The sequence below is a fragment of the Taudactylus pleione genome, unplaced genomic scaffold, assembly GCF_031769625.1.
Source record: "Taudactylus pleione unplaced genomic scaffold, aTauple2 ptg000282l, whole genome shotgun sequence".
Classification (NCBI taxonomy): Eukaryota; Metazoa; Chordata; class Amphibia; order Anura; family Myobatrachidae; genus Taudactylus; species Taudactylus pleione.
The window spans coordinates 5,558,310-5,585,744 of NW_028284684.1; the positions used below are offsets into that span (position 1 = coordinate 5,558,310).

A 27,435-nucleotide genomic window follows, 5' to 3' on the forward strand; every position below is an offset into this window, starting at 1 on the left:
CGCTCATCTCTACATAAAACAAGACTGGGTAATAACAAGAGAGACACTGAGGTAAGAAGGCCCTGCCCTCAAGCTTACACTCTATAGCAAAATAGGCATTGTTACACAAGGATAGGTGCTACATATTGCATATTGGTCCAGCCAGATTGCAGAAGTTCACGGTGGGCTGTGTTTTCTTGTCATACAGGAATGTTGGCCTAAGGTCAGGAGGATGTGAAATGTAAAGAAAAAGAATATATGTAAGGTTATGTATGGATTTTGTCATCATAAACCCGCCCCGCCCCCCGCTATGCAATGCTGAGATTACTGGCATTGTGGAGTGCGGGACTGATCCACATTAACATGATTCAATGCGAATTGTGCCATCAGCCGCCTGTTGCCCCCACAGACTTGCCCACCTTTCCAGGAGGCCGGTAGCGCTACCCGATTTTCAAGAGCTTCCGAAGTATGCACTAGCTTTGAGACCAAAGGCTGCACAGGTTCTGTCACTGTTAGCTGATCCAGTTCCTTCTTCTGCTCCTGCTGTGCACTCTACTGGCACAACGGATCGTCAGTCCACCTTTCCCAAACAAACAGCATTACTCCTCCTTTCAGCTCTTCTTTGTCCCATGTGACCTATCCTCAATCCTACACTTTCAGCTCTTTCTCTTCTTTATCTATTTGTTTACTCTCCGCTCTTCCTCTTTTTTTTCCTTCTTATTGTTCCCTTCCTTCTCCCTCCAGCTAACCATCTCTGTTCTGGCTGTAACACCCCTGTTGCTGTCCTTCCCTCTCTCCCCTATCTAACTCTCTTCTCCTGTAAGCCCCCTGGGCCCCTGCTGCTGTTTTTCCAAACTAAGCATCCCCAGCAAACCCTGGCTCTCTCTTCTCCTGTAACCCAGCCCCCTCTACTCATACAGACCACCAACTTACTCTGCGTCTGGCCCACCCAACTGCTAGTCCAGCCTGCCCCCTCTCCTCATCTGGCCCACTCCCCTCTCCATGTACAACACTGTACTCTCGCTCTGTGCTGGGGTGTAGAAGGAAAATGCATGCTTGCATGGGCCACCATAAGAGAGGGGAGCTTTGGACAACCCCCCGTGCGCTGACCATTAATCCGAATCTGCTGCGGTGTTACCTGCCCTGCAGGGACAGACAACCCAGCAGGAATGACAGTTGCAGTGCTTCATGACTGGGTGTAGGCAGGCCCGCTGAGAGCCGCGGCGGGCCCGGGTAATAGGGGGCATGGCCTAATCATGGGAGGCGTGGCCACGCACCCTTCCCGAAAAAAAAAAGATTTGCTGCGCGCTGGGGAGGGGGGCACTCTGGGCCCCCTCAGCCCTGCTCAAAGCCAGGGGGGCGCGATCAGTGTGATCGCTCCCCCCCACAGGCATAGGAGACTGCTGTGGCTGCTGCTCAGCAGCCACGAGCAGTCTCCACTGCAGCTCAGCACACGCTGTGTGCTGGGCTGCTGTGAGGAAGGGGGAGCGGCGCCGGACCCGGGCCCCTCAGGAAGCCCGGGTCCCGGTAATCTGTACCCGCTCCCCCCCCTCTTGGCGCCCCTGGGTGTAGGGAAGCGGCAGGCCCTGGTGGCACTCCAGGCCCCATAGCAGCCATATCCCCTGCACTAATGGTAGTTACGCCTATGGTCTTATGTGTAAGTAACAGTATTTTATAAGGAATTCCATAAAATACAGATAACCAATTAAGGGACTGACAGAGTGGAGCAGCAGACAGTGAACATTTAGTGAGGAAGATCAGCCTTGCAGCTGCATTTAAAATAGATTATAGTGGTGAAAGTCTGTTTTGGGAAAGACCAGTAAGGAGACTATTGCAATAATCAATGCGGGATATAATTAGTGCACAAATTACAGTTTTTGCAGTGTCTTGTGTAAGATATGGGCATATTCTGGAAATGTTTTTAGATGTATGTAAAAGCATTTGGAAACAGATTTTGTCCTCACCACCTCCTGATAGACCCATGAATAGCGGCATTTTGCTGCTGCTCCTCAATGTCAGTGTTCTGATTGGAATGTATCACCTGGCCATGTCACAGCCCAGTTCCACACTCCCAGTCTCAGAATTACATATTGCCTAGTCCCGCCCCATCTACAACCAGCAGCTGCTGCATGGTAAGTGTGTATGTGTAATGTATGTGTGACATATACATGTATACTATATATATATGTATGAATATATATACAGTATAATACAGAGGTGTAGTGTGTAGCCATGGCGCCCAGAGCATGTGCGTGCTACCGCCCCCCCAACAAATTTTGCCAGGTAGGGGGCATGTCCAGCATGTGACAGGAGAATTACAGGGAAAAGAAAAATTAATATTGGGGGCAGTTTCATGACATGGAGGACTAGATATATTCCAACCCACTAAAGTCATTCCACTAATGAAATATATACAAATGTAATATAACATTAATATAATCAATGTTGCATTATATTTACTGTAATATAATGCCCCCAATTCAAATTAAGCCACATATAGTGACCAAAATTCACATGCTACACAATAGTGCCCCCAATTCACATTACGCTACACAGTAGTGTCTTTTATTCATGGTATGCCACAGTAGTGCCCATTATTCATGTTATACCACACAATAGTGCCCCTTTTTCACATTGTGCTACACAGTAATGCACACAATGTATGTTATGCCACACAGTAGTGCCCCTTATTCGTGTTATGCCACAATAGTGTTGCTTATACACATTATGTCACAGTAGTGTCCCTCATTCACATTGTGCCACACAGTAGTGCCCCTATTCACGTTAGGCCACACAGTAGTGTCATTTCATTATGATACACAATAGTACCTCCATTCACATTATGCCACAGTACGGTTGATTATACACATTATGCCAGAGTAGTGCCTCTTCTACACTTTATGCCAGAGGCATTTTTGGCATATGGCATCAGAGCAGTCAAGCGTGACTTCACAAGACTCATTGCTCAGGCTCCTCCCAGTGATGAGCGATGCAACCTGGTTTCTCAGCAGCAGCATCCGGCTCAGGCTTCCCCTTAGCAGCACGAACACAGCCGCCATGTTCTCTCCTCCTGTGTGACTGATGCTTAATCTGTGCAACCCGGAACGGCTGATGTCAGGACCAGGGTGGGAAGTGGGACTCAGTGTAAGCAAGGAGGAGAAGCCGGGGGTGATGATGGGAGGGGACTGTCTCCTCCTCCCTCTTTGTAATTGTCTGTGGCTCCACCTCTCATCCCGTCTGCTCAGTCCCAGAGCTGAATTAAGATCCCACAGGGCCCTAGGCAAAACAACGCCTCAGGGTACCATATTAATGTATATACAAATACATACAGCATATAAAATCCTCACACAGCTCTCCCTCTCAATCAGATCTCCCCACTCCCCCACAGCTCTTCTTTCTTCCTCAGTTCTCCCCTCAAACACACAGTGCTCCCCCCTCACACACACAGCTCTTTTCATTCACGGAGAACCCCCTACACAGCTCCCCCTTCACACAACACCCCATCCCCTCAAACACATACAGATTCCCTCCCTCACTCAGTTCCCCCTCACACAGATCTCCCCTCCTCACACAGACCCCTCTCTCCACTTTCTGAGCTCTTCCCTCATTTAGCTCCCCCCTTCACACAATACTCCCTCCCGTAAAACATGCATAGCTCTCCCCACTCAGATCCCTTCCCAAACACAAACCTTCCCTCCTCTCACAGACTCCTCCCACACACACCTCCCCTCCCTTCAAACACATACACAGCCCTCAGAGGGTGCAGGAGATCAGAAGCATATGAAAGCAGGCAGTTTTTTCTCTGCAGGCAAAAGAAAAAAATCATCTGCACCCCTTGCATCATTGAATCACAACAACAAACAAAAAATGGCAGCTGCTCAATCAATCTGGCAGTATTATTCAGGTGCATGAAAGGAAGGAGTCATACCAAGTAGAAAAAAGGCGGGGTTTAAGCCCCTATTGTTCCTCAGCACACTGAATTATACTTGCAACACTATATGAAGACTATATAGTAATAGGAATTCAGAGATATTAGTTGCATGCATTTGCAAATGCATGGAAAGCTGCTAAGGCCGCATCACGGCTTCTCTGTCACTAGCAGTCCCTAACACTAAGGGGTTCACGTCCGGGGAGCAGGGCCCCCCCAAAAATGTCTAGCCCAGGACCTCCCAGGGCATAACACAAAAAAAGGAAAAAGGGTGACAGGGAAGTGTAAAGTATAGATGTGTAAGACTAATTAATAAGTGTTGAAAAGGGGGTTAAAATATATGTGAAAAATTACATGAATAAAAGACAAACATTAAAGGTGATGTGAAAAGTAGCTATGTGTATTAAGTGGTGATGCCATGAGGAGGCCCAGCCAGAGTAGCCTCGGGGGCTCCATGCCCGAACGCTCACCCCAAATGTAATATATATCAATTATAAGGCCTCATAATAAAGGCACATATATATTTTAACAAATGTAAGGCCTCATGATAAAGGCACATACATAAATGCATCCAAATTAAGAGCCAGCTTACCTGGGAGGCACTCCAGGCCCCATTAGCAGCCACATCTGCACCTCTTGCATCATTGAATCACAACATGGTTTGGACTTTGTCTTGGACGGTTCACATTTGTACCCTGTAGCTGGGTTGCCCATGAGCCTGAAAATAGTCTAAATGCAATTCTTATAATAGAACACAAGATGGCAGGATCATGCAAATTATAACTTCCATTATAAAGAAGTAAATGAACATGATCATCTGATATTATTTAATAATAGTTGACCTCTTATTAGCAAGCAGTAATAACCGATAATGCTCATCCCTTCTTACCAATGGGGTAGTTTACTAAACAGTAGTGTATGAGTGTTGTGTAGTGAGATTACTGCTGACAGTATTCAGTGAATTCCAGTCATGTTTACATGTCGGCAGTGGTTGCTAAGCTGCAGTACATGTTGTACAGCTTCTAAAGCTAGATAGCACACCGGAAATACATTTAAAACACTAGATAAAATGATAAATAACTCACCTAGGCCCCAGTGCTGGTCCTAGTTAACAGGATGGGCGCAGTTAAAAAAAAAAAAAAAAAAGCAGCATGTCACCAACACACCCCTCCACACATAGGACCTGATTCAGACCCGTTTGCTAAGGCACGATCACTCGCTGCCTGACGATTGTTGCTCAGTGCGCATGTGTATAATTGGCAGTGCGCATGTGTAAACCAATCATTGCGATGGGGAATCGTGTGCTCGTAGCACAAAGCCAGAGTGCTACCTTGAGTGACAGACAGTGCCGTTTGTGGGTGATTTTGTACAGTTACGTGGCATCGAATTCAAGCGATTGGCTGCGGAACACTTGTGGCGCCATATAAATAAAGAATAATAATAATCGGCTGCTACCAACCTTGGGGAGGTGACACCATATGTTAGACAGTCAATAGGTCGACTGGGACAAAAGTATGACATGTAAGAAGGTTGACAGGGCCAAATGTCGACATGAACGTGGTCGACACAAAAATGGTCGACGCATGATTTTTTAAAAGTTTGTTAGGGTTAGGCCCATGGGAGGAGTGGCCGGGGCTGGACCACTCCTCACATGGGCCTAACCCTATTTCTCATTCATCCACAGGGGACACTGGAGTCAAGACTCTGAGTATAGACGGGTGCAGAGTGGAGCCGGCACTTTAAGAATTTAGAAGTGTGACTGGCTCCTCCCCCTCTATGTCCCTCACCTCTTCAGTCTTAGAAAAAGAGCCGAGAGGAGACGGAGAGGAAGAACCTCTAGAGAAGGAGGAAAAATTAGCAGAATACAAAGTGAGAACAGTAACAAACTGCAAGAACACAGCAGTCACACCACAACCAAAACAACATAATAGCAGCTCAGGGAGGGCATCCAGTGTCCCCTGTGGAATCAGATAAACAGATTTAGATTCCTGAGTGGAGCTGGCACTTTAAGAATTAAAAAGTGTGACTGACTTCTCCCCCTCTATGCCCCTCACCTCTCCAGTCTTAGAAAAAGTGCCTCGAGGGAGGTGGTCCCTGGGCACTCTCTCAATATAATTTTTTATTTTTTTCCCTTTTCACAGGCAGACAGTTCGCCCCTGTCTGCCTGTAATGTTGGAGCCACCGGAGGGACTCGTTGCTGTTTCTTGAGGCACGTGCCGGGTGCCTGACCATAACTCACAGAACAATGCGTTGGGAACAGTGAGCAGTGGACCCGTCGCGGCTGCATGCAGCTGGGTCCGGGTCCCACACAGTCTTCCGCGCATCGGCGGCAATGGCAGGGTAAGTAGTCCAGCCTTCCCCGCTAGCAGTGGAAGCGCTGGTTAAAAGTACAAGACGCGGCTATAGGAAGGGTACCCATTGCGGCTGCATAGTATTAGGCGGCCATTATAATAAGTGTTTCCAGCCTTCCCTGCTAACAGGGAAGCACTGGTTTTTCAGAAGCTGCGATGGTAGGAGCTGCCTACGTAGCTGGACGGCTCAGTAGGGGCGGCCATTTTCTTATGGGGTGGAGCTTCTCCCTGACTGAGAGGAAAGAGCGCATTCCTCCTCCCGCGCTCTCTGTCACTGGCCACCATTACAGCACAGCTACAAGAGCAGCTCCTTCTGACAGCTCCACGATATCAGCAGCACTGTTCCTGTCTTACCTACACTGGGTACAGTGAGTTATTGGGGGCACTGTCTGGGAGCCTTATTGAGGGTTGTGTGACAGTCCTCTCTCTATATTGCTGTGCCAATTTCCTCTCTATATATCTTCCCTCTCTCTTTCACCGTTTGTCTGAATGTAAGGAAATACTGCTGTCACTATACAAGTATGACAGGCAAAAGTAATGCTTCTAAGGCTTCTCAATAGTTGTACGCCTGTAAAAAGTGTAATTCTAAATTCACACAGACTCATTCAGAAGGGCTCTTTTATGCGAGTCATGCGACCCTGGGGAACCCACTCCCGGGGGATCTCCTCCTTGGTCCATGCTTGCTGGGGTCATGGTGGATTTATCTGCGGAACTCGCAGAGTCCCGCAAAGAAAGGGAGGCTTCTCGGGAAATTGCTGAACTAGCCTGGGCTCGGGCTATGGACAGTTTAATTCAGTCCAGTCGGCACCACCACAAACGCCGACCAGTAAGAGAGCCAGCCGTAGCTGCTAAACTGCAGTTAGGCGAGTCGGAGGATGACCGAGGGTCTCTAGTAGAGGAGGGAGATCTCTTTCAGGATTCAGAGGAAGAAATGCTTCCGGAAGAAGATCCTCTGGAGTTGGAGGGTCCTCAGGGACTAGACGCTCTAATTCTTGCGGTAAGCCAGGTACGTAAAATTTCAGATCATGAGTCTCCGGCTCCGAAATCCCTTTTTCGCTAAACAGCAGAGATTGGCTATCACATTTCCTATTTCACAGGAACTTGATGATCATTTGGCGGAAGCGTGGAAATATCCGGACAAGAAGTTCCAGATGTCTAAGCATCTTATTTTATCTTATCCTTTTCCTACAGATAATAGGACCCGATGGGAATCTCCTCCGGTGGACTCATCGGTATCCCATTTCTCCAAGTGGACTCATCGGTATCCCATTTCTCCAAGAAAACTACCCTCCAAGTTCTGGGAGTCATTTCATTGAAGGCGCTAGCTGACCGCAAGTTGGAAACAACTTTAAAATCCATATATACTATAGCGGGGGTACTCCTTCGTCTGGCCTAGTTAGGATCCTGGGTCAATAAAGCTATTGTACGATGGGCTGAAGAGTTAACAAGAGGTTAGCATTCAGGAACGTCAAGATCAGAACTCCTTACTTTAGAGACTCAGTCATCTATCTTGGTGAGGCTTCCAGAGATGTAGGCGTCCTTGGATCCTGGATTTCAGCTTCAGCAATAGTGGCTCGCAGAGCTCTCTGGCTTCACTCCTGGCAAGCTAATGGCAAATCAGTAGGGGCGGTGGAGGCTTTACTTTTCACCAGGGATATTATTTTCGGACCCGAGTTGGATAGTGGATCTCTCAGGCAACAGGAGGAAAATCCACTTTTCTGCCGTCTGCTTCCTTCTTGACCCCACAACCACATATGTCTTATTCTGGGACTTCCTTTCGGGTTCCCACAAAGGTCTGAGGCCGTGCAAGAGGCTTCTCTGTGGCTTCACGAGGAACAAGAGGTAGAGCAAGTGCAGCTACCCCCCATCGCCGTCAGGACCTAAACCTGCCTGCAAGCCAGTGGCATGATGGGCTACCAGCCCACCTAGGGGCTCCCATGGTGGGAGCTTGTCTTTCTCTGTTCAAAGAAATGTGGATTCAAACTTGTTCCGATGCCTGGGTCCGAAATCTAGATCACAACATTACCGTATAGATTTCTCGATCCATCCTCCTCATCGTTTCTTCAAGACCAGAATAATTCTGACTTCAGAAATGAAGATAAGGGTGTTACAGCAGGCTATCATGAGGCTCCTAGATTCAGAGGTGGTGGTTCCAGTTCCAAGACACCAGAGGAATCTCAGCTTCTATTCAAATCCTTTCGTGGTCCTGAAGCCGGACGGCTCGGTTCGACCTATTCTAAATTTGAAATCCTTAAATCTTCACTTAACGTTCTTCAGATTCAAGATGGAATCTCTGCGCTCGGTGATAGCAAGCCTGGAACCGGGGGAATTCCTGGTGTCTTTGGATATCAAAGACGCTTACTTACACATTCCCATCTGGGCACCACATCAAGCGTTTCTCAGATTTGCCATTCAAGATGCCCACTATCAGTTTCGGGCTCTTCTGTTCAGCTTATCCTCAGCTCCTAGGGTGTTCATGAAGGTCATGGCCACCATGGTGGCACTTATTAGTCTTCAGGGGGTCATGATAATCCTGTATCTGGACGATCTTCTGCTCAAGGCCCCATCACCAGAACGGCTTCTTGTGGATGTATTTACCACTTATCACCTTCTGCTTCAACACGGCTGGATTATCAACTTTCCAAAGTCACAGTTAGGGCCTGATTTAGACCTGGTCGCTAGATGTGGACGCTCGCTCCCAGCATATGCAAATTCAGCTAGGTGACGTCAAGGCAGGCGATTGCATGGCAAGGCATACGCACGCCCACTATGTCTTGGAGTGCGATCACTTCGTGTATGCAGTCGCCCACCAGCCTGTCTTTAGCCACCCACTAGCGAACGTCATCTCCAGAAAGTATATACAACCATCGGTACATCGGGTTCCATCGGAACTGACCGCAGCGCTTGCGGTTCACTGTACCCTACCACAAGCACTGTGAGCACTTCAGTGTATAGTTCAACCAGGTGACGTGTACTATGACGCTGCCTGTTAATTATGCACGCCTCTGAAACTGCATTAAGATGCTCAGGCACGCCTGCTTTTGCACCTCCACTCCCCCGTTTCCAGTGGCCTGCCCCTGTTTCCACCCTGTCACTCATTCAGCTGGGCTGTCTCTGCTGGGTGGGCGATTGCTTCCGGATCACTCTGACTAGTTCTCGCACGTGCACTGCAATGCATACACATGTGTACTTTGCAAAACATCGCTCGCTCCGAGCGATTGCTTGCTAGCGAACGGGTCCCTACACAGCATCTCTTATTCCTGGGGATGATTCTGGACACTACTCTTCAGAAGGTGTTTCTTCCAGAAGACAAAGCTGTGGCAATCAAGGAATTAGTCAGACTCGTCCTTCAACCTCGGAGAGTCTCCGTGCATCTTTGTATCAGACTTCTTGGAAAGATGGTAGCGGCTTTCAAGGTCTTAGAGTTCTGTTTTCACTCTCTGAACCCTCCAACTGGATCTCTTGTCCCAATGGTCAGGTTCTCATGTCCACATGCACCGCTTGGTACGGCTGTCTCCAGAGATGTGGATTTCCCTTCTTTGGTGGCTACAGTCCAACCATCTCCTGGCTGGGAAGCATTTCGGTCTGTAGGACTGGGTTATTCTGACGACGGATGCCAGTCTCAGAGGCTGGGGAGCACTGGTTCTGGATCATCATTACCAGGGCCATTGGTTGGGTCAGGAGGCCTTCCAATAAATGTTCTGGAACTCAGGGCAGTTTTCAACACACTTCGAGACTCCTTCCCTCTTCTGCGGGGGCTGGCCATTCGAGTCCAGTCAGACAACGCAGCCACGTGGCTTACATAAATGGACAGGGAGGAACTCGAAGCCGGGGAGCCATGAGAGAGGTATCCCACATCTTCTGTTGGGAAGAAAGTCACGCTGTGATGCTGTCAGTGGTATTCATTCCAGGTGTCGACAACTGGGAAGCAGGTTGCCTAGTCACCAGGATCTTCATCCAGGCGAATGGGCTCTTCATCCTTAGGTTTTCCAGGACCTAATTCAGCACTGGGGCAAACCCCAGATTGATCTCATGGCATCCAGACAAAACCATCAACTCCTTCTTTATTGCTCCCACACCTGTGATCCAGAGGCATTGGGGGTCTGTGGCCATTCCAGTTTGTTTATCTGTTTCCACCTTATCCCCTTTACTTCGAGTGCTCAAGAGCATGAAGTGGGATAAGGTCGGGGTCATTCTGGTGGCTCCAAACTGGCCTCGCAGGGCTTGGTTCTCAGACCTAAAAATGCTTCTCGAAACGGATCCTTGACCGCTGCCTCTTCATCCAGACCTCTTTCAACAGGGTCCTTTTCGCTACCCCACCTTAAACAGACTGCATTTGACGGCGTGCCTGTTGAAACTGCGATCTTGAAATGGAAGGGTATTCCACGAGCGGTTATCCCTACTATGATCCGGGCTCGGAAACCTGTGACCTCGGCCCATTATTACCAATTTCGAAGGCCTATGTGGCATGGTGTGAAAGATGGGCGTTTCATACCTCGTCTTTTTGTTTGCCCATCTTTTGGGTTACCTTCAGTCAGGTCTGGATGCGGGCCTTCGCTTGGGATCATTGAAGGTTCAGGTTCTGCTCTATCTGTTTTCTTCCAACGCAAATTGGCATTGTTTTCCGAGGTTCAGACCTTTTTACAGGGAGTCCTTCGCATTCAGCTGCTCTTTGTTCCTCGGACGGCCCCTTGGGATCTTAACTTCATTCTTTCTTTCCTTCAGTCTTCCGTATTTGAACCTTTTGGAGACTGTTGATTTAAAATATCTTTCTTGGAAGATGGTTCTGTTGCTGGTCTTGGCATCAGCTAGGAGAGTCTCGGAGCTTGGAGCGCTGTTGTGCCGCTCTCCTTATCTAATTTTTCATGCGGATTGGGCACTCCTCCATAGTCGCCCTGCATTCTTGCCTAAGGTGGTTTCTACTTTTCATTTTAACCAACCTATTGTGGTCCCAGTGTTGCAAGAGGATCTTCCATCCTCGCGTTCCTTGGATGTGGTGCGTGCCTTACGTATTTATGTAGACTGGACTGCTTCATTGTGCAAGTTCAATTCCTTGTTTGTTCTGTATGAAACGGCTAAGTGAGGGTGGCCTGCTTCTAAATGGGTTCTGGCACTTTGGTTACGACTGACTATTCATCAGGCTTATTTAGCAGCATCTCGGTCCCCTCCGGCTTCCATTTCGGTGCATTCTGTGCGCTCTGTTGGGTCATCTTGGGCGGCTGCCCAAGGAATTTGTTTCTTAGTTCTGCCGAGTGGCAACTTGGTCGGGGACTCATACGTTTGTTCGGTTCTACCAGTTCTACACATTTGCGCTTCTGATGCTCAGTTTGGCCGTTCAGTTTTGCAGGTGTCGCAGCACTCTCCCTCCCATTTAGGTGGCTTTGGGACGTCCCTCCAGTGTCCCCTGTGGATGAAGCAGAAAACAAGATTTTGGTACTCACCGTTAAATCTGTTTCTCTAATTCCACAGCGGACACTGGACGCCCTCCCTGCGCTGCTGTTATGTTGTTCTGGTTGTGTTATGACTGCTGTGTCCTTGCAGTTTGTTACTGTTCTTACTTTGTATTCTGCTTTTTCCTCCTTCTCTAGAGGTTCTTCCTCCATCTCCTTTCGGCTCTTTTCTATAACTGAAGAGGTGAGGGGCATAGAGGGGGAGGAGCCAGTCACACTTCTAAATTCTTAAAGTGCCGGCTCCACTCTGCAACCGTCTATACCCACAGTCTTGACTCCAGTGTTCCCTGTGGAATCAGAGAAACAGTTTTAACGGTGAGTACCAAAATCCTGTTTTCTGACATGCCTGTCACTACAGTCCCTTGACTGCTGTGCTGCCCGATTTGGAGCTGAGCTCCGATTGCAGTAGTGACGGGGGGGAGCTGCATAGCCATGGAATGCCCCTAGGCATTCCAGATGCCCTAGGCATTTGCTTAGAATGCCTATGCCTAGGGCCGGCTCTGCCATCTTCCCAAAGGTATCATCTGAAAGATTGTACCATCGGCACTTGCATGGGGACAGGAACTCATTGCACGTAACCCATGAGGATTGTTACTTGCACTGCACACCCTGCACCCATTATAGGAACGCCCCTGTGTATAGTGTATTTTAAGAAAGAAGGGTTGAGGATGAAGGCTTTCTTGATAACCAATAGTTAGCATGGTTGTACTACAGCAAAAGGCACCGAACAAACACAGGGTACTTGTACAATTATATCCCTATATTAATCTCTTAGAAACCAAGACTGAGGTATTCACTCTGGGTTTGGTCCTAGGCTACTGAGGCTCTTCTCTTAATGCTACTGGCAAATCAGCAGGTCTGCTTACTGTCACCCTGATTTTGGTGGATCCACAAGTCCCACAGGGATTCCAGGTGAAGGAAGATTCTCACAGTCCTTCAGTAGCACTCCAAATCTTCAGTAATTCCAGTAGGATCATTAACCCCTCACCAGTCCTAAGATTCAGATTTTTATTTAGTCTTGTTCCACGCTTGAAATTCTTCATTGTATAAACCAGAGCCCTTTCATTAAACAATCTATGCCCCACATTAAACCAGCAGGAAAGTATTTCTCTGCAAATTGCATAACACAATCCTGCCTCTCCTCCACACCAAACCCTGAGATCTCATATCCACGGAAGGCTGGGAATTAGCCAGCATATTAGATAAGGCATAGTCAGCACCTCTGTCTTGTGTGGGATGTCCGGCCACCTTCCCTTACCCCATCTTAACAAAAATCCATAATTTATAGTAGTTTATTCCTGAGATTTTAATTTATTCTTCTGGCTCCCCTATTGGAAGTTCTAAGAACTAGATCAGTCATAGGCAATCTGATACAATTCGGGGGTCACATTAGGTGCCGCTGTAACCTTCAAATGGGCTATACAATAGTAGATTAGTATATTTAATGATTTAAAGAGACTCCTACCTTTAATAACATATCAGCAGATAAGCATTACATACTATAACTAACAAATATGTCAACAGCTGGGGGCTGCTAGTGACGACTAGGTTGCCAATGGCCGTCTGTTGCCCATCAGTGGAATAGACCATAAATGATGTGTTGCAAATCTCTGTTTCAGACCCCCTGCTGGTAGTTCCCCCCCCCCCCTCTTCCTACCCCTGCATGATGTCTGCAGTCTCAAGAACATCCTGGACTTTAAACAAAGGAGCCTATCCCCTGGCGGTGTAATTAGCAACAGCATTGTTCCAGGGCATTAACCCTTGAGGTGCTAGGCAACGTACTAAGGTTGTAAATGTATCAAACCTAAAGAGTGGAGAAGTTGGCGATAGCGAGAAATTAGCTCCTAGCTATCATTTATCAAGAGCATTCTATAAAATAATAGTTTGCTATGGGCAACGTCTCCACTTGTCCACTCTTTAGAAGGTTTGATACATCTCCCCCTAAAACTCTTGCAGACTGGTTCTAGTGCAAACTTGAATTAAAGTTAACAGAACACAATGAATATATTCATAAAGTAAACCATGGTTAAATCATATACATAAATAATGCATTGGGTTACAGTAAATAAGATGATATCTGAAGGAGAGGGAGTCCTGGTTTATTTGAACACGCCAGTACTGTAACATGTGGCTCTGGGGAACAAAAGGACAAATATGACCACACTTTGCCATAAACAGGACGCATCTATGTTAATGTAAAGGTCACACTTTGTTTCATTACAGGCCCCTCACGTGCTCCCCTATAGGACTTTGTTTTATATTTCTCTTAACTGACCCTCTCTAACTAAACCCAAGGCTAGTGAAAGCCAGAGAATGAGGCAATTCTAAAGCAATAGGAAGTAAATGAGTCCCCCAGAGGATCTGTGCCCACTTATTGTACAAGCCTATCCTCAAACTACCAAAGTACTGGTTTGTGTCCCTTCAATGTACAAACCAGCACCCTATTATTAAACAATTTGTGCCCCACAATAAATTCTTCATTGTATAAACCAGAGCCCTTTCATTAAACAATCTATGCCCCACATTAAACCAGCAGGAAAGTATTTCTCTGCAAATTGCATAACACAATCCTGCCTCTCCTCCACACCAAACCCTGAGATCTCATATCCACGGAAGGCTGGGAATTAGCCAGCATATTAGATAAGGCATAGTCAGCACCTCTGTCTTGTGTGGGATGTCCGGCCACCTTCCCTTACCCCATCTTAACCAAAATCCATAATTTATAGTAGTTTATTCCTGAGATTTTAATTTATTTTTATTATTTTAATTCTAGGTTTAGAAATTATTGAAAATTAATTGTGCTTAGTGATTATGAGAACTTATGTTCTCTAATACATAAAAAACAGACCTGTAGAATCTTTGCTTTAGTACAAAGCAGTTACCATAGCAACCAATCATGCTGCAGACCTGCGTACACTCAGTGCAGACCTGTGTGCAGATATCTTGTCTACATAAACATAAAAGTCAAACCTAAAGTCACAGTGCTTGTTTCTCCCAGGAGATAATAATTTGGTTGGGGTAGAAATCAGGGACAACATGTCCAGCCAAGCTGCTTAGTCCTGAGAGAACAGATCATGAGGGACAAAGCTGAAGCCAATGGGTTGGAGAAGGTAGAAACTTGAGGGACGAAGCTTAATGCGAGCCATACATCTTCGGCCCAATTCCCTGTTCTGCCAACGGCGATCTGATCTGGCGATCAAAAACGCAAATCCACAGACATCGATAAATGATCCCTCGGGGAAGTGGGGAAAGTCAACATGTTCAAAATGTCTGACTTGATCATTTCGACCATTTTCAGGTCTGAATCAAGGAATCGAGGTTGTCACATATTGGATTTCTTCTTTTTCCCGACCCCTGCATCAGCAGAATGGGGAAATGGGGCAATCCATCGCAGATGTATGGGCCCCATAAGTCAATAGGTTGCAGTATGTCAAATTGTGAGAAATTAAGACAATGTCTATAAACAGTGAAACAAAACAAGACACAAGCACCAAGTAGTGAAAAAACTTTGCTGCTGTGTTTATTTCCTCCATGTCGGTGGCTGGGGCTCAGTATGGGAGCGCGATTAGTTATTATAATATCAGGAGTACGGATTCTTCTTTTTTCAACTATATAGGAAGTTTCCTATGCTTTTTTTCAGCCGCAGATTACAGCCTCTGCAAGTGATGTGATGAAATGATACAATACTGATACATTATTTCTCTGTGCTCCTAAAAATGCTACTGTTTTCCAATGATGGTATTTTTACTGTGTTATTTTAAAATCTTTAAATAAATATTATAATTAAGCGCTCTCTTTGAGAAATATATATCTTTTAGTGTGCGTTTAAGCAAACCAGTGCTTTAAATGGAGCTGCTCTTTTTGATAAGCGATCATTAAGAGTTTTCAAAAATGACTTAATAATATCTGTGCACCTGAATTTATATTTGTATATTTTGTATAGAACCTTAACAACACTGTCATTCATTCAGTGATTTAGGTGCCTCATGTACCTTAGACCCTCGGCAACCAGCTTGGTTGGCCTAGTGGTAGCAATGGCCCAGGGCATCAATGTGAAGAGGCTCAGAGTGTCAAGTTATATATGTTAACTTTATACCATAATTATTACTGTGCATCAGTCAATGTTGTTTTTTGTATACAAGAAATAAAATAAAATAAAAAAAAAATCAGTTTCCCTCCACTTGTTAATTAATCTAAAGCCGGGTACACACAAGACGACTTGTGTACCCATCCAACTGCAGATGCGATGAATGACATATCGTGAGGTCCGTACACACCACATGATTGGTGAACGACCGCACGATATGTTGTTCCCCTGCCACATCCAAATGCATGGGATCGTCACTCACATCTTCAGAGTGAGCAGCATGTACGGCAGATCTGAAGATGTCACGGATGATGACACGGGAGCGCGCATAGGGCCTGATTCTGACACGTTCGCGAGCGCTGATCGCTCACAAGCGGGTCAAAGGTGCCCTAGTGCGCATGCGCACGACGGAGGGAGCTCCGTCATGCGCGAGACCCGAATAGCGACGGCCAAGCCGTCGCTATGGGTCTCGCACCAAAGGGGGCGTGCTGTCGATGGTGAGTGACAGCACGCCCCTTTTGGTGGGCGTGCCGGGGGCGTTGCTGCCCAGACGGAGGCGTTCTCATGGGAACGCCTACCGTCTGGGGCCGGCCCCACTGACATCACTAGTGATGTCAGTGGGAGTGCTTTTGGCTCTGATAGAGCCAAAAGCACTCCTGGGCTTGCGGCAGTGAGACCCTACCAAAGGGTCTCGTCGCAAACCCGATGGTCGCGATGGTCTTGACCATCGCGACCATCTTTTTGGCCGCTCGCATAAGCTGTGGGTGGTCACCCACAGCTATGCGAGCGGCCAGGAGGCCGCTCCAATTTTAGGTAGGAGGGCCCTGATTCAGAGCGAGCACTCTTGTCAGAGCGTCCGGCTCTGAATCGGGCCCTTAGTGCGTACACACTGGACAATTTGAATGATTTGTCGTTCCGGTCTGTCGGAAAACGACAATCGTTTAAGAAATCGTCTAATGTGTACCCAGCTTAAGAGGAGCATGGATATTTCTGTAAATGTTATCAATAAGAATAAAAAGACCTCTGAGGATTTGGATACAACAACTTGAATAAAATTGATTTATTTATAATATATTATAAAGGAATGTAGTTTAAATCGGAATCGGCATGTATAGCCAGCTGTCGGGACTGTCACACTACCAACAGCGGCAACCCTAACCATCCCTTCTTGTAGCCTAACCCTCCCCACCCCACACCCTAACTCTCCCCGTTAGTGCCTAACCCTAAGTCTCCCCCCTCCGTGCCTAACCCTCCCCCCATAGTGCCTAACCCCCCAGTTGTGCTTAACCCTAACTCTTCCCCCCTAGGGGTGCCTAGTCATTATGGAGTATTGTGTGTAGAATTTTGAGGACAAAAATGAATTTATTCCATTTTGGAAAAAGGCTGTAACATAACAAAATCTGGAAAAGGTGAAGCACTGTGAATACTTTCCGGATGCACTGTATATATATATATATATATATATATATATATATATATATATATATCTTTAACTTTAGACCATAGGGCCCCCCAAAGCCTTAATCCAGCCCTGAGATGAGTCATGAAAAGTGGGTGGTGACTGCTCCGTGCATTGCTTTATCCATGGCTGATGAGTTACTACTATATTGTGTATTACTGCTGTTATAAACTGCAAATGAGAGCCTGATGCAGCTTTCTGTGCTACCCCCGTGGTCACTGAGCATTTTAGCTATGTTGCTATACACACTATAATCCTTTACATGGACGGTAATCTGATTCTTATCTCCTCTCCCCCCTAATGGCCAGGAGCTCCTTCACATCTGTGACTTTCCAATTTGTCATTATGTTGTCCATAAAGACTGTTTTGTCCCTGATGCCTGAAAATAAATACACCATCCCCAACTTGCTGTGCAGTTTGCATGGTACTGTAGCAAGACGAGTAAACAGAACATAAGCTTCCAATCTCAGCACAGTAAACTTTCATTATTCAGAAGCACTGTGCTTTAGGGGTATTCATGAAAGCTTGGAGAGAGAGAAAAGTACCAACCATTCGGCTCCTAACTGTCATTTTTCATACACAGCCTGTAAAGTGGCAATTAGGAGCTGATTGGTTGGTACTTTATCTCTCACAATTGTATCTCTCTCCAAGCTTTCATGAATACAGTACACCCAAAATATGTATAAAAAAACAACTAGCTTAATGCCCCGTGCAACAGAATGAAATACACAGATTGTATTGCCCTGGAGATGAATAAAGAAGCAAGTTCTGCCATTACACTGACTGTAATTATTAACAGCAACTTTGGCATGCATTAACATAATAAGCATAGGATGAAAATTACAATTCTCTCCTTAGAGAGAATGCAGCAAGTTTAACTGACCCTTATCTCCTGAACACACCAAGTAGCCCATCACATCAGAGATTTGAAAGACTAAGAGCTTTGATGTTGCCACGTCAAGTTTACTGAACCCATCTTTCCCAGCAAGCAAACACTCTGAGGACAAATAGACAGAACAGGACATGAGGCAGAAACAGATGCTCTAGAAGATGAATTTAGATTAACATTACTTCTGTAGGGTAGCACGGATCCATAGGATGGAGGAGAGACAGGCCAGATACCAACACTGCTCACCCACATCACTGCAATCCTCACCCATTCTGCAAGGTAACATTTATTTGTATTTATGGTTTAGAGCATATGCTATAACAGAAACTTATATGATAGGGGGGATCCAACATGTAATTAGTAGAGAAAAATTATATTAAGCATATCAACACTGGCAATTTTTTATTCAAATTGGACTTAATTAAAACATTGAGAGGACACTTTAAAAAAAAACAAAGATATAAAAATGAACAATTTAACGAGAATTGGGTGTCAGTGGCATTAAGGGTAAATGGTATGAGAGAAGTATACATGGGATGGAGAATGACCAGATCCATTCATATTCATAACAAGCTTGTGTTTAGGTGCATAGGCCTGAACTCTTACCAAAGATTCATATTGGGTCTACTAAATTAGGTGCTTATCTCACCTGTCTCATTATGGCAGGAGAAGATTGGTAGGCTGTCATGTAAGGAGAGTGGGTAAGGCTTCCAAATTTTTTTTTATATATATATATAACTCACTTCAATCAATAGAACTAAATGGCTTTTAACTCAGATTAGTTACTAATAGATAAGGCACCTACAGTACATCCTCCATAGCCGTATAAATATATATTTTCTGAAAATATTACTAAGATGATTGAAGGGGAGGTGATCTTCATTTGTGAAGGATGATCGCTTCAGCCACATTCATCTGATATTTTACCAAGGACTTTTTACATTCCAAAATAGTTATATTCATCAGAATGAGGGACCAACCCTCTAGGGCTAGTGTTACAGATACACACATGACTTCATCTAGGATAAGTTCAACTTCACGCCAGAATCCTTTTATTGTGGACTGGAGTCCCAGGGGCTTGGTTGCACCTCCAACACTTGTGTGACAGACCAGTAAACATTTTAATAAGAATACTAGGGCATATGTATAATCTGGTAACTACTATGCCTCCAGCACACATATACTACATTAGTTTGTTTATGAAAACATGAAAATCTGACTCTATGGTTCCCCATGTAGACTTTGCTCTGGTACCCTAGGGCCTATTCTATGTATTTTTGAAGGTAATCAAAAGCCAATTCAATGATTAACAGAAATATGTGAGATTAGGTGTGTATGGGTTGAGGATGATGAACAAAACATTTATAAAATGAGAGCGGTATCTGCAAAGCGTGTGTTTGTGGCCTATGTTATGAATAAACACTTGATTTGGAGGTATGCTAAAATTAATCAGTTTGGCAAGTTTAGGGTTCTTTTAAGATCTTCAAAGGACAGAACCTCTTTGGTATCCACATGCTGGCGGATCAGATTGTGTCCATGCAAACAGTGATGAGACTTGTTCATGGCACTAAACAAAACAGAAAAGCAGCTGTTTAATCAGGAGAACTATACTCTTTAAACTAGATGGAGAGAGAGATATTAAAAAAACTTTGTTAATATTCCCTTTTCCATTCTACAGATGTGGTATTCATACTGTAGGTCTACTACATTAATAATAGTGGAGTAAGACACTTTTACACTTCAAAAGCTATTAACCATAGTTTGTAAAGAAGACTCATTAAATAGAATATTTAACGGTATTTCACCATTAACAGACAAACAATAAAAACCAACAGCACCTGAGCTCAACTGGGATATATATATCGTCCAAAGCCGTTTAAAATAACTGATGTGCATTGCGATATCAAAATTCCATATATTGGTAATTTATTGTGATTCTATATATGTGAACCATCATTGAACATATATGATACATTTTATAATTATCGCTGATTTCATTAGCTTTATTTTAGAACAACACCGTGGTATTTATTTGACTCATTTGACATTGTATATTCTGGTAAAGTGTTATGCCTGGGCTTCTTTTACCACCCAAAGAAATTTCCCAGTGATTGGTGAGCTCTCTCCTCTAGTGAGCTGGTCACCAGGCTTCTGGTCTGTGACCCCAGTCAGTTGATGAGTGCTGTAAACTAAACTGCTGGTTTACAGCACAGCTGACCGGGGTCACAGTGCAGGAGCCTGGCGACCAGCTGACCCTAGGAGAGAGCTCACCGATCAAGCAGACCCCTGGATGCAGGTAAGTGTTTAATTTTTATTTTTAGCAATTTTCTATTTAGACCACAAAGGTGATCACAGGCACTGGCTCCCGACTCTGCTCTGCCTGACAGAGCGGAGCAGGAGTCGGGGAACTGGGGTAGAACCATGCTCAACGTTATCTCCAGATGGAGTTGTCATAGCAGGGTGCTTTCCATTGGATTTTTTCTCAATTCCTCTACATTTCAAGCAGATCGCATTTCCCATTACAAGTATGGGAAATGCAATCTACTTACTAAACAAATGCGAATTGAAAAGTAGTTTTTCATGAAAACCGCTCCAAAAGCCCTTTAATAGATTTCAGTGAAACTAAAATAATGTGGAAATGGTGTGAAAACACCCGTTTTCACATTGTTAGTAAAAAGAAAAAAAGATAAATAGAGCCCTAAATCCTACTTATTGAAGCCTGATTGGAATTTGGTCAGTAGGAAAAGTTTAATATATAAAGTTTTCCATTTATTGTTGGTAATCACAACTCCTAAACCAGCAAATTTGAGAGGGGTACCATTTGAAGCTAAATGTTGTATGGAGCCCTTTTGTAATTTGGACAGGTGTATTGGTGTTTATATTATTTAGAGAAATTGATCTTGAAATGTATTATATTGTCAAATTATTGGAATTTTACTATTCACAGAGGAAGTTCTGCACCGGCCGCACCACCCTTGTTATGGCCCTGCTTCCATAAGCAATGCTTATATTAGTGGAGATAGAGGGTACCACTGCCCTGCTAGAGTAATAACATTAAATATAAGAACTAATTGCCATAAAATTAATGTCTATATTCTAACATCTAAGATAGTGAAATAAGCAAACTTGGGCAGGTGGCAGTGCCAACATTTTACTTATGGTTAAAAAATCCTGACTAAAAAAATACAAATTGCATGTATACAAGTCTTAATATTTTGACATGACTAGCAATAAACTAATAGAGTTATTGCCAGGTAGATTGTAATAAATAATGTCTGAGGTACTATATAGTAAACTAAAGTAATGTACATTATACACAGGTGAATAAGTGGTACCCCTGTTGGTGTGGGAACAGGTAAGTCAGGTGGTACCTTACAGCTAAGATGGTGCTCCAGTGGAACTTCTTTCTCCTTTGGCAAGGATTTCACAAGCTTTATCCACCCCATGCTGTAGCAGAGAGGCTAGCCCCATATACACAGTAAAATGACCTAACGTGATGGCCTTTATATGATATATATATATATATATATATATATATAGATATAGATATATAGATATATTTAATTATATTTATCAGATATATTAATGGGGGGAGGTAGGAAGACATAGATCACTGTATGAAAATAATCACCACCATACATATTCTAGGAGATAGCAGCACAAAAAGAAGTACACTTTGGATATAACTTGGAAGAAGACAATTTCTGAGCTGTCTCAATATACTACATTTTAAATGCACATTAACCTTTGCACAACATGGATATACAATAATAGCAACATTGATTTTTACTCAGAACTGTTTTGTATTTTACTCTAAAGTGCACTCAAAGTTCTGTCATTGGAGTACTCTGTTGCTGGACGATCACTAACCTATAACATACACGTATTTGTAATCCACAATTGGTAATAACAATAAGCTTAGCATCTAATACTGTTCTTCCCTGATCCCAGAGAGCAATAGCTTTGACTTTCTAATGATAAAGCGCAACAAAAACATGGTCTGATTCAGATATGTATGATATTGTACACCCTTACATATCTGAACTAAACTAATTTAGTACTATATATCACGTGCCCAGATTATATGCATTACAGTGGTAAAATACATTTTAAGTAGCAAATATAATAAAAAAAATATAAATTATGTATAATTACTATATCACATTTATACTATTCATTCCATAGCCTCCCACACATTACCACGAATGTCCATATAACATCTATATATACTCAGTAGGTGGGAGAATATAACTGAAGCTTCTCTGAACTTATCTTTTCATGTTTATTTAAACCCTCCCATTACAATAGTGGTGTTTAAGTGTTCAGATAGGTTTGGCTATGTGGACGAAACAGCTTCTAACATGCTTATTTATCTACATTTGATTTAAATAGTTGTGATTATTTCCGGGATAATGTGTGCTCCTAAACAGATGACTGTGGCATATTACAACACATCACAAACATTTTAACTATACTAATAAAGCACAGAATATTGAATTTACTCTGCAGTGTAGACTTGCCTCAGATACAAACTGTCACTGTAACAATATTATGCTACTTAATTTAATAATACATAAATATGATGTGCTGTTCAACGGTACTAATAATATATGTTTGGCATGCATTTGGAGGTATTGCTGGGACAATATAATCTATGACCATACCTGTGTTTTATTATGTGCTGAAAAACCACTTTGGAATTTTTTATCAACTCAGGGCAAATTTTGGATAATTGTGATGTTCTGTGCTATGCTATATCCTGATGAAGTATCGGAATCCATGATCTGGCATGTGGCAAAATATGTCATTATTACTGAGCCAAATGTTTCAATATACAAAACTATATTGTACCAGGCAGGAACGTAACTGGGCACATCAGAGCCCAGTGCCAGCCCCGCCCACTCAGTGTGCGACATCATGATGTCACGCAAAGGGGGCGTTACCATTAGCTCCAATAAGTGCAGTGCTGACCGTGAGTCCTCAGAACACCTGATTGGCTGCATATAGTGTGTGGGGTTCCCGTCTGGAGTGTCCACAGGATGCTCCACTGGTGCTGCAGCAAGAATCCTGGCTACAGGGTGCCATTCCGGGCTCCTTGCTAGCCAGGAGCAATGGTCTCTGCAGTCGTCCATAGCTAGTTATGGCCCTGGTACCAGGTGTGGGAACTCTAATATCTAACTTATCATCCATTGTGGAAGAATTGTACGAAGGGTCAATAGTTCTCTTACTTATCATATTATTATATTTTCACCACAATATTTTAGGTACTATTTTTGTCTCACTGTTGAGAATTGTACCATATCAGTGACCATCTACTATTTGTAACGCTATCGTGTTTATACACTTTCGGAGTGTGTAGAAGGATTGTTCGACTTTAATTAGAATTTTATTAAAAAGTTATATTTTATCACACATATTTACACACAAGAGTGCCCCAACAAAGAGAGTCGTCTTTTTCTCTTTTTTTCAACACAGTGTAGACTTGCATCAGATACAAACTGTCACTGTAACAATATTATGCTGCTTAATTTAATAATACATCATGAGGTTTGCCTTTTTGCTATTCTGTAGTAGCAGAGGGCAATATGAGGCAAGCAGTACAGTACATGTATGTTTGGAAATTGAAAAGTATAATGTTCTATATTACATATCATAGCTGAAGACAAGACACCAATGTGGAACACAATACTGATTTAAGCATTAACAGATTACATACTTTACCCGTAACCCACATTTTTATCTTTTCTTTAGAACTGGACAACAGCACAGTTGATAACATGACATGAGTTATCAGTGCTGATAAAACTACAATATTATTTTATATATTTTAGTTTAAATTGGCAGTATGCACTCCTGCTACAAGGTATATAGCCATCCCCATTACTAATACTATCCAGGGTTAATTCTCACTATACTATGAGAAACCATGATCATCATTGTGAAAAAACGCTCCCAGGTTGGTCAACACATGGCTAATGTCTATTTTATACATTAGAGCAAAACGGCAAGTGTTATTCTTTTCAAAGGCTACCTGTCTAGTACTGAATAGTATTGTAGCTCTTCCAGACTACAACTACTTGCAGCATCATTCAGAATTACCCTAATTCATCCTCATAAAAGTTATGTTATGAATGATGCCAGTAATAGCTAACGGAGTGTATGGTTTTTTGTATCTGTCAGTTATCAGCATGGCAAAAAAAAGAAGACTCCCAACACTTTTGATTGGTTGGTTGGTTAATGCGGCTCAAGGAGACACCCTGTTGCCAGCATCTTTGTGGTCACAAATCCTGATAGTGTATCCTTCCCAAGAGGCTGCATTCTCACATGACAAAATTACAGTGTTATTATGCTACAGGTGATGAGACGTTTGCAAATGCAATTTGCCCTTTTGCGAAGTCTGATTTGCAGAAGAATCCTGTATATGCACACATTGCACATGCTTTGTAGCTGAGTGCACTCACATTGTATACAGTTGGTGGTACAGGGTGGTAATGGGGAAGCATTATGTAGGCTAAGGTTATCAAGGGCTAAGTTTATCAATTTGACTGATCTCTTGAACCAAGGATATGGCTGGTGCAAGAGCGCACTGATAATAATGATAATTCTGAAACCAAGTATATGGATAGGGCAGTGTGGTATTCTAGGCATGCTCTACTCTGCATACGGGGGAATATCCACATTTTTTCTATGCAAGCAATGCTAAAGCAATTCCGACTGACTTGCATTCAACTCTTCACCGGCCCAATGTATGCCATCCTTAGTGCACTCCATAGCAGTGTTATTGTTCACGGGACATTCTTCATTATACCTCCCTTAGCAGACCCCTATGGAACATTGCCACATCCCCAGATAATATTAATACACAATCCCTAGTCCAGATAAATCTAACACACCACCCCAGCTACTGTACTTATCAAATCTTTACCTACTTGACTGTGCAATACGAAGCACATCTATAGTGGAGCCAAACCCATTTAGGCTAAATAATCCCCATGATGCGAATAATCCACTATGCAAACTAGGCCCCTGACCAGTGGATGGTGGAGACTTGCAGGTGCTGGCTAACTGGTGTTCCTGCCATCAGCATAAAGAATTTTTCATGTATGAAAAGATCAGAGAGTGGCCTCAGAGAATCTACAGTAACTTTTGCAACTAAATCATCAGTATGGAAAATGAAAACCCTCGTGTGTAATCTGGGACAGCTGTGAGGTATGATGTCTGGGTAACTGTCAGATTTGTGACTAATACAAGCTGTGAGTTTGATGTACATGATGTCCGGACATGTTAAGAACCCTGGAAAAGTGTAGAAATCTCAACACAAATTTACAAAAATGCTGAAAAGTGTCCCAGGACCTTTCAAATCAAACATATCACCTTTGGGAGGAGATGCACTAAGCCTTGGAGAGGGATAAAGTAAAACCCAATCAGCTCAGCACTGTCATTTTTCAAACACAGCCTGAAAAGTGACAGTTAGGAGCTGATTGGTTGACACTTTATCTCTACACTTTATGTCTCTCCAAGGAGTACATGCTCCCTTGGTCTTCTGCACTATGGAATATTTATTGCTCCACTCATCCTTTCCCTCCCTCAGGTTTATCCCTATTTGTTCCTATTGTTTCCTGTATAGACTCTTGTATAAATAACAATAACTTGTATAAATAACAATAACCTATTGTTTCCTGTATAGACTCTTGTATAAATAACAATAGCTGACAATAACTAAAATGAAAGAGAACTTGGTTGTTTTTCATTTAAAAGAACATATTTGTTTGGCTATAATTACAGAATAAAACTTCCACAACAGTGGCAAAGAGGCCACCAACAAAACAGACCATGCGCTCAGTAAATGGAGGACCGGCCCACTCCCCTTGTCCCAGTAAAGAATCCGAGAGGGAAGTGGAGATTCGGCTTCTGCAGGTGGAGTGTGATGAGCTAAGAACCAGACTTGGATGTCTAAAGGTAAAAACACTATGGCATGAGTGCTTTAGTCTGGGTTAGCAAAGAAATGACCTTGTATTCATAGTCTGTAGTTGTTTATTCTCAGGCATTATTGTCCTGCTGTTTGGGACAGGTCCTCTAATATTAAATATATCCTATTTTAAGCATAGCAGGAAAAAAAGCTCCTGCCCCCTGTTTCTTTTAGGAGGTTTAGAAAAAAATGGAAATTGCTCCCAATATCATGCAGAGCAGCTCTCTGTTCCTCCTCTGCTAGTCCAGTGCCAAACCCCAAGACTTGTCATTGGTGTAGAGCACAGACGTGGTGCTAAGGTGCAGCAGTGGCAGAAATTAGCATATTGGTCGGGCTGCTTAGCATGCCAAGTATAGACTAGTGCTGACTAATATGCTAATGACCCAAGCCATTTAGCCTCTAAGAGGCAAAAGGAAAAGATGGAATTTTATTATGGGCTAATATAAAACTCTTAATAAAATTTCAATAGTAAAACAGCAATTAACGCTGACACTCAGTCTTACCTCAATTTTTCAGTCTCAGTTAGATGGTTGTTGGTTTCTGGGAATGGTGACTTTGTGAGGGCTATCTGGCACGTGAGGTCTAATTTCACGACTGGCAGATATTACTGTTATTATCCACAGAACACCCATAATCTCATCATATATTTAACTTTGAGTCCTTCATTCAGTTTAAAATTAAAAAAATAAAATAATATTTTAGCCATTGTTCATTGATAAGTAATATAGAGCAGCAAATAAAATGTTCTGCTAGGTAAAATGTATCACTTTATGCAAAAAACCCCCCCAAAATTAAGCAAACTTCTAAAATTGATTTAGACCTATGCACATAATATTACATATGTGGTACAGTATGTTATCTTTTGCTATACTATGGAAGCTCTGTTCACCTGAGAATATTTTGTTCAGTATGCTGTGGTCTAGTGTCTTACTAGCCCGCCATGATACTGGGAAAATCCCTGTGTGACCCACCCCCGGACCTATATTGCATCTCTGTCTGACCTCCTCCCCCGTATCTGTTTGAATCTAGATAGTTAGGGGTAAAAATACTAAGATTCGAGTTTGGTCGAGTTAGCAATCTCTGGAGAGTTTGGGCATTTTTTTCCACTCGCAAATTTACTAATGACAAACTCGGGAGAGAAATCTACTTTGCTACGGGAAAATACTGGAGAGTTAGTAAACTCTCTTCACTTCACCATCAGCTAAACTCGAGTAACTTTCACTAGTGAAGATAGGATTCGGGAATTTACCAAGAGGAGAGTTTATAAACTCACATGAGAATGGACAACACTCCTGTAAAAATGTGTGAAATCAATTCACCTGC

General features: G+C 43.5%; 1 protein-coding gene across 5 annotated transcripts in view; it reads left to right on the forward strand.

Annotated features, from left to right (window-relative positions):
- RIMBP2 (RIMS binding protein 2) overlaps positions 1–27,435 on the forward strand; it is a 575,178-nt gene that overhangs the window by 125,957 nt on the left and 421,786 nt on the right. For all 5 annotated transcript variants that reach the window (XM_088482099.1, XM_088482100.1, XM_088482101.1 and 2 more), the window contains exon 4: positions 25,929–26,102. In XM_088482099.1, the coding sequence (XP_088338225.1) occupies positions 25,929–26,102 (174 nt within the window). The remainder of the gene's footprint in view (positions 1–25,928; positions 26,103–27,435) is intronic.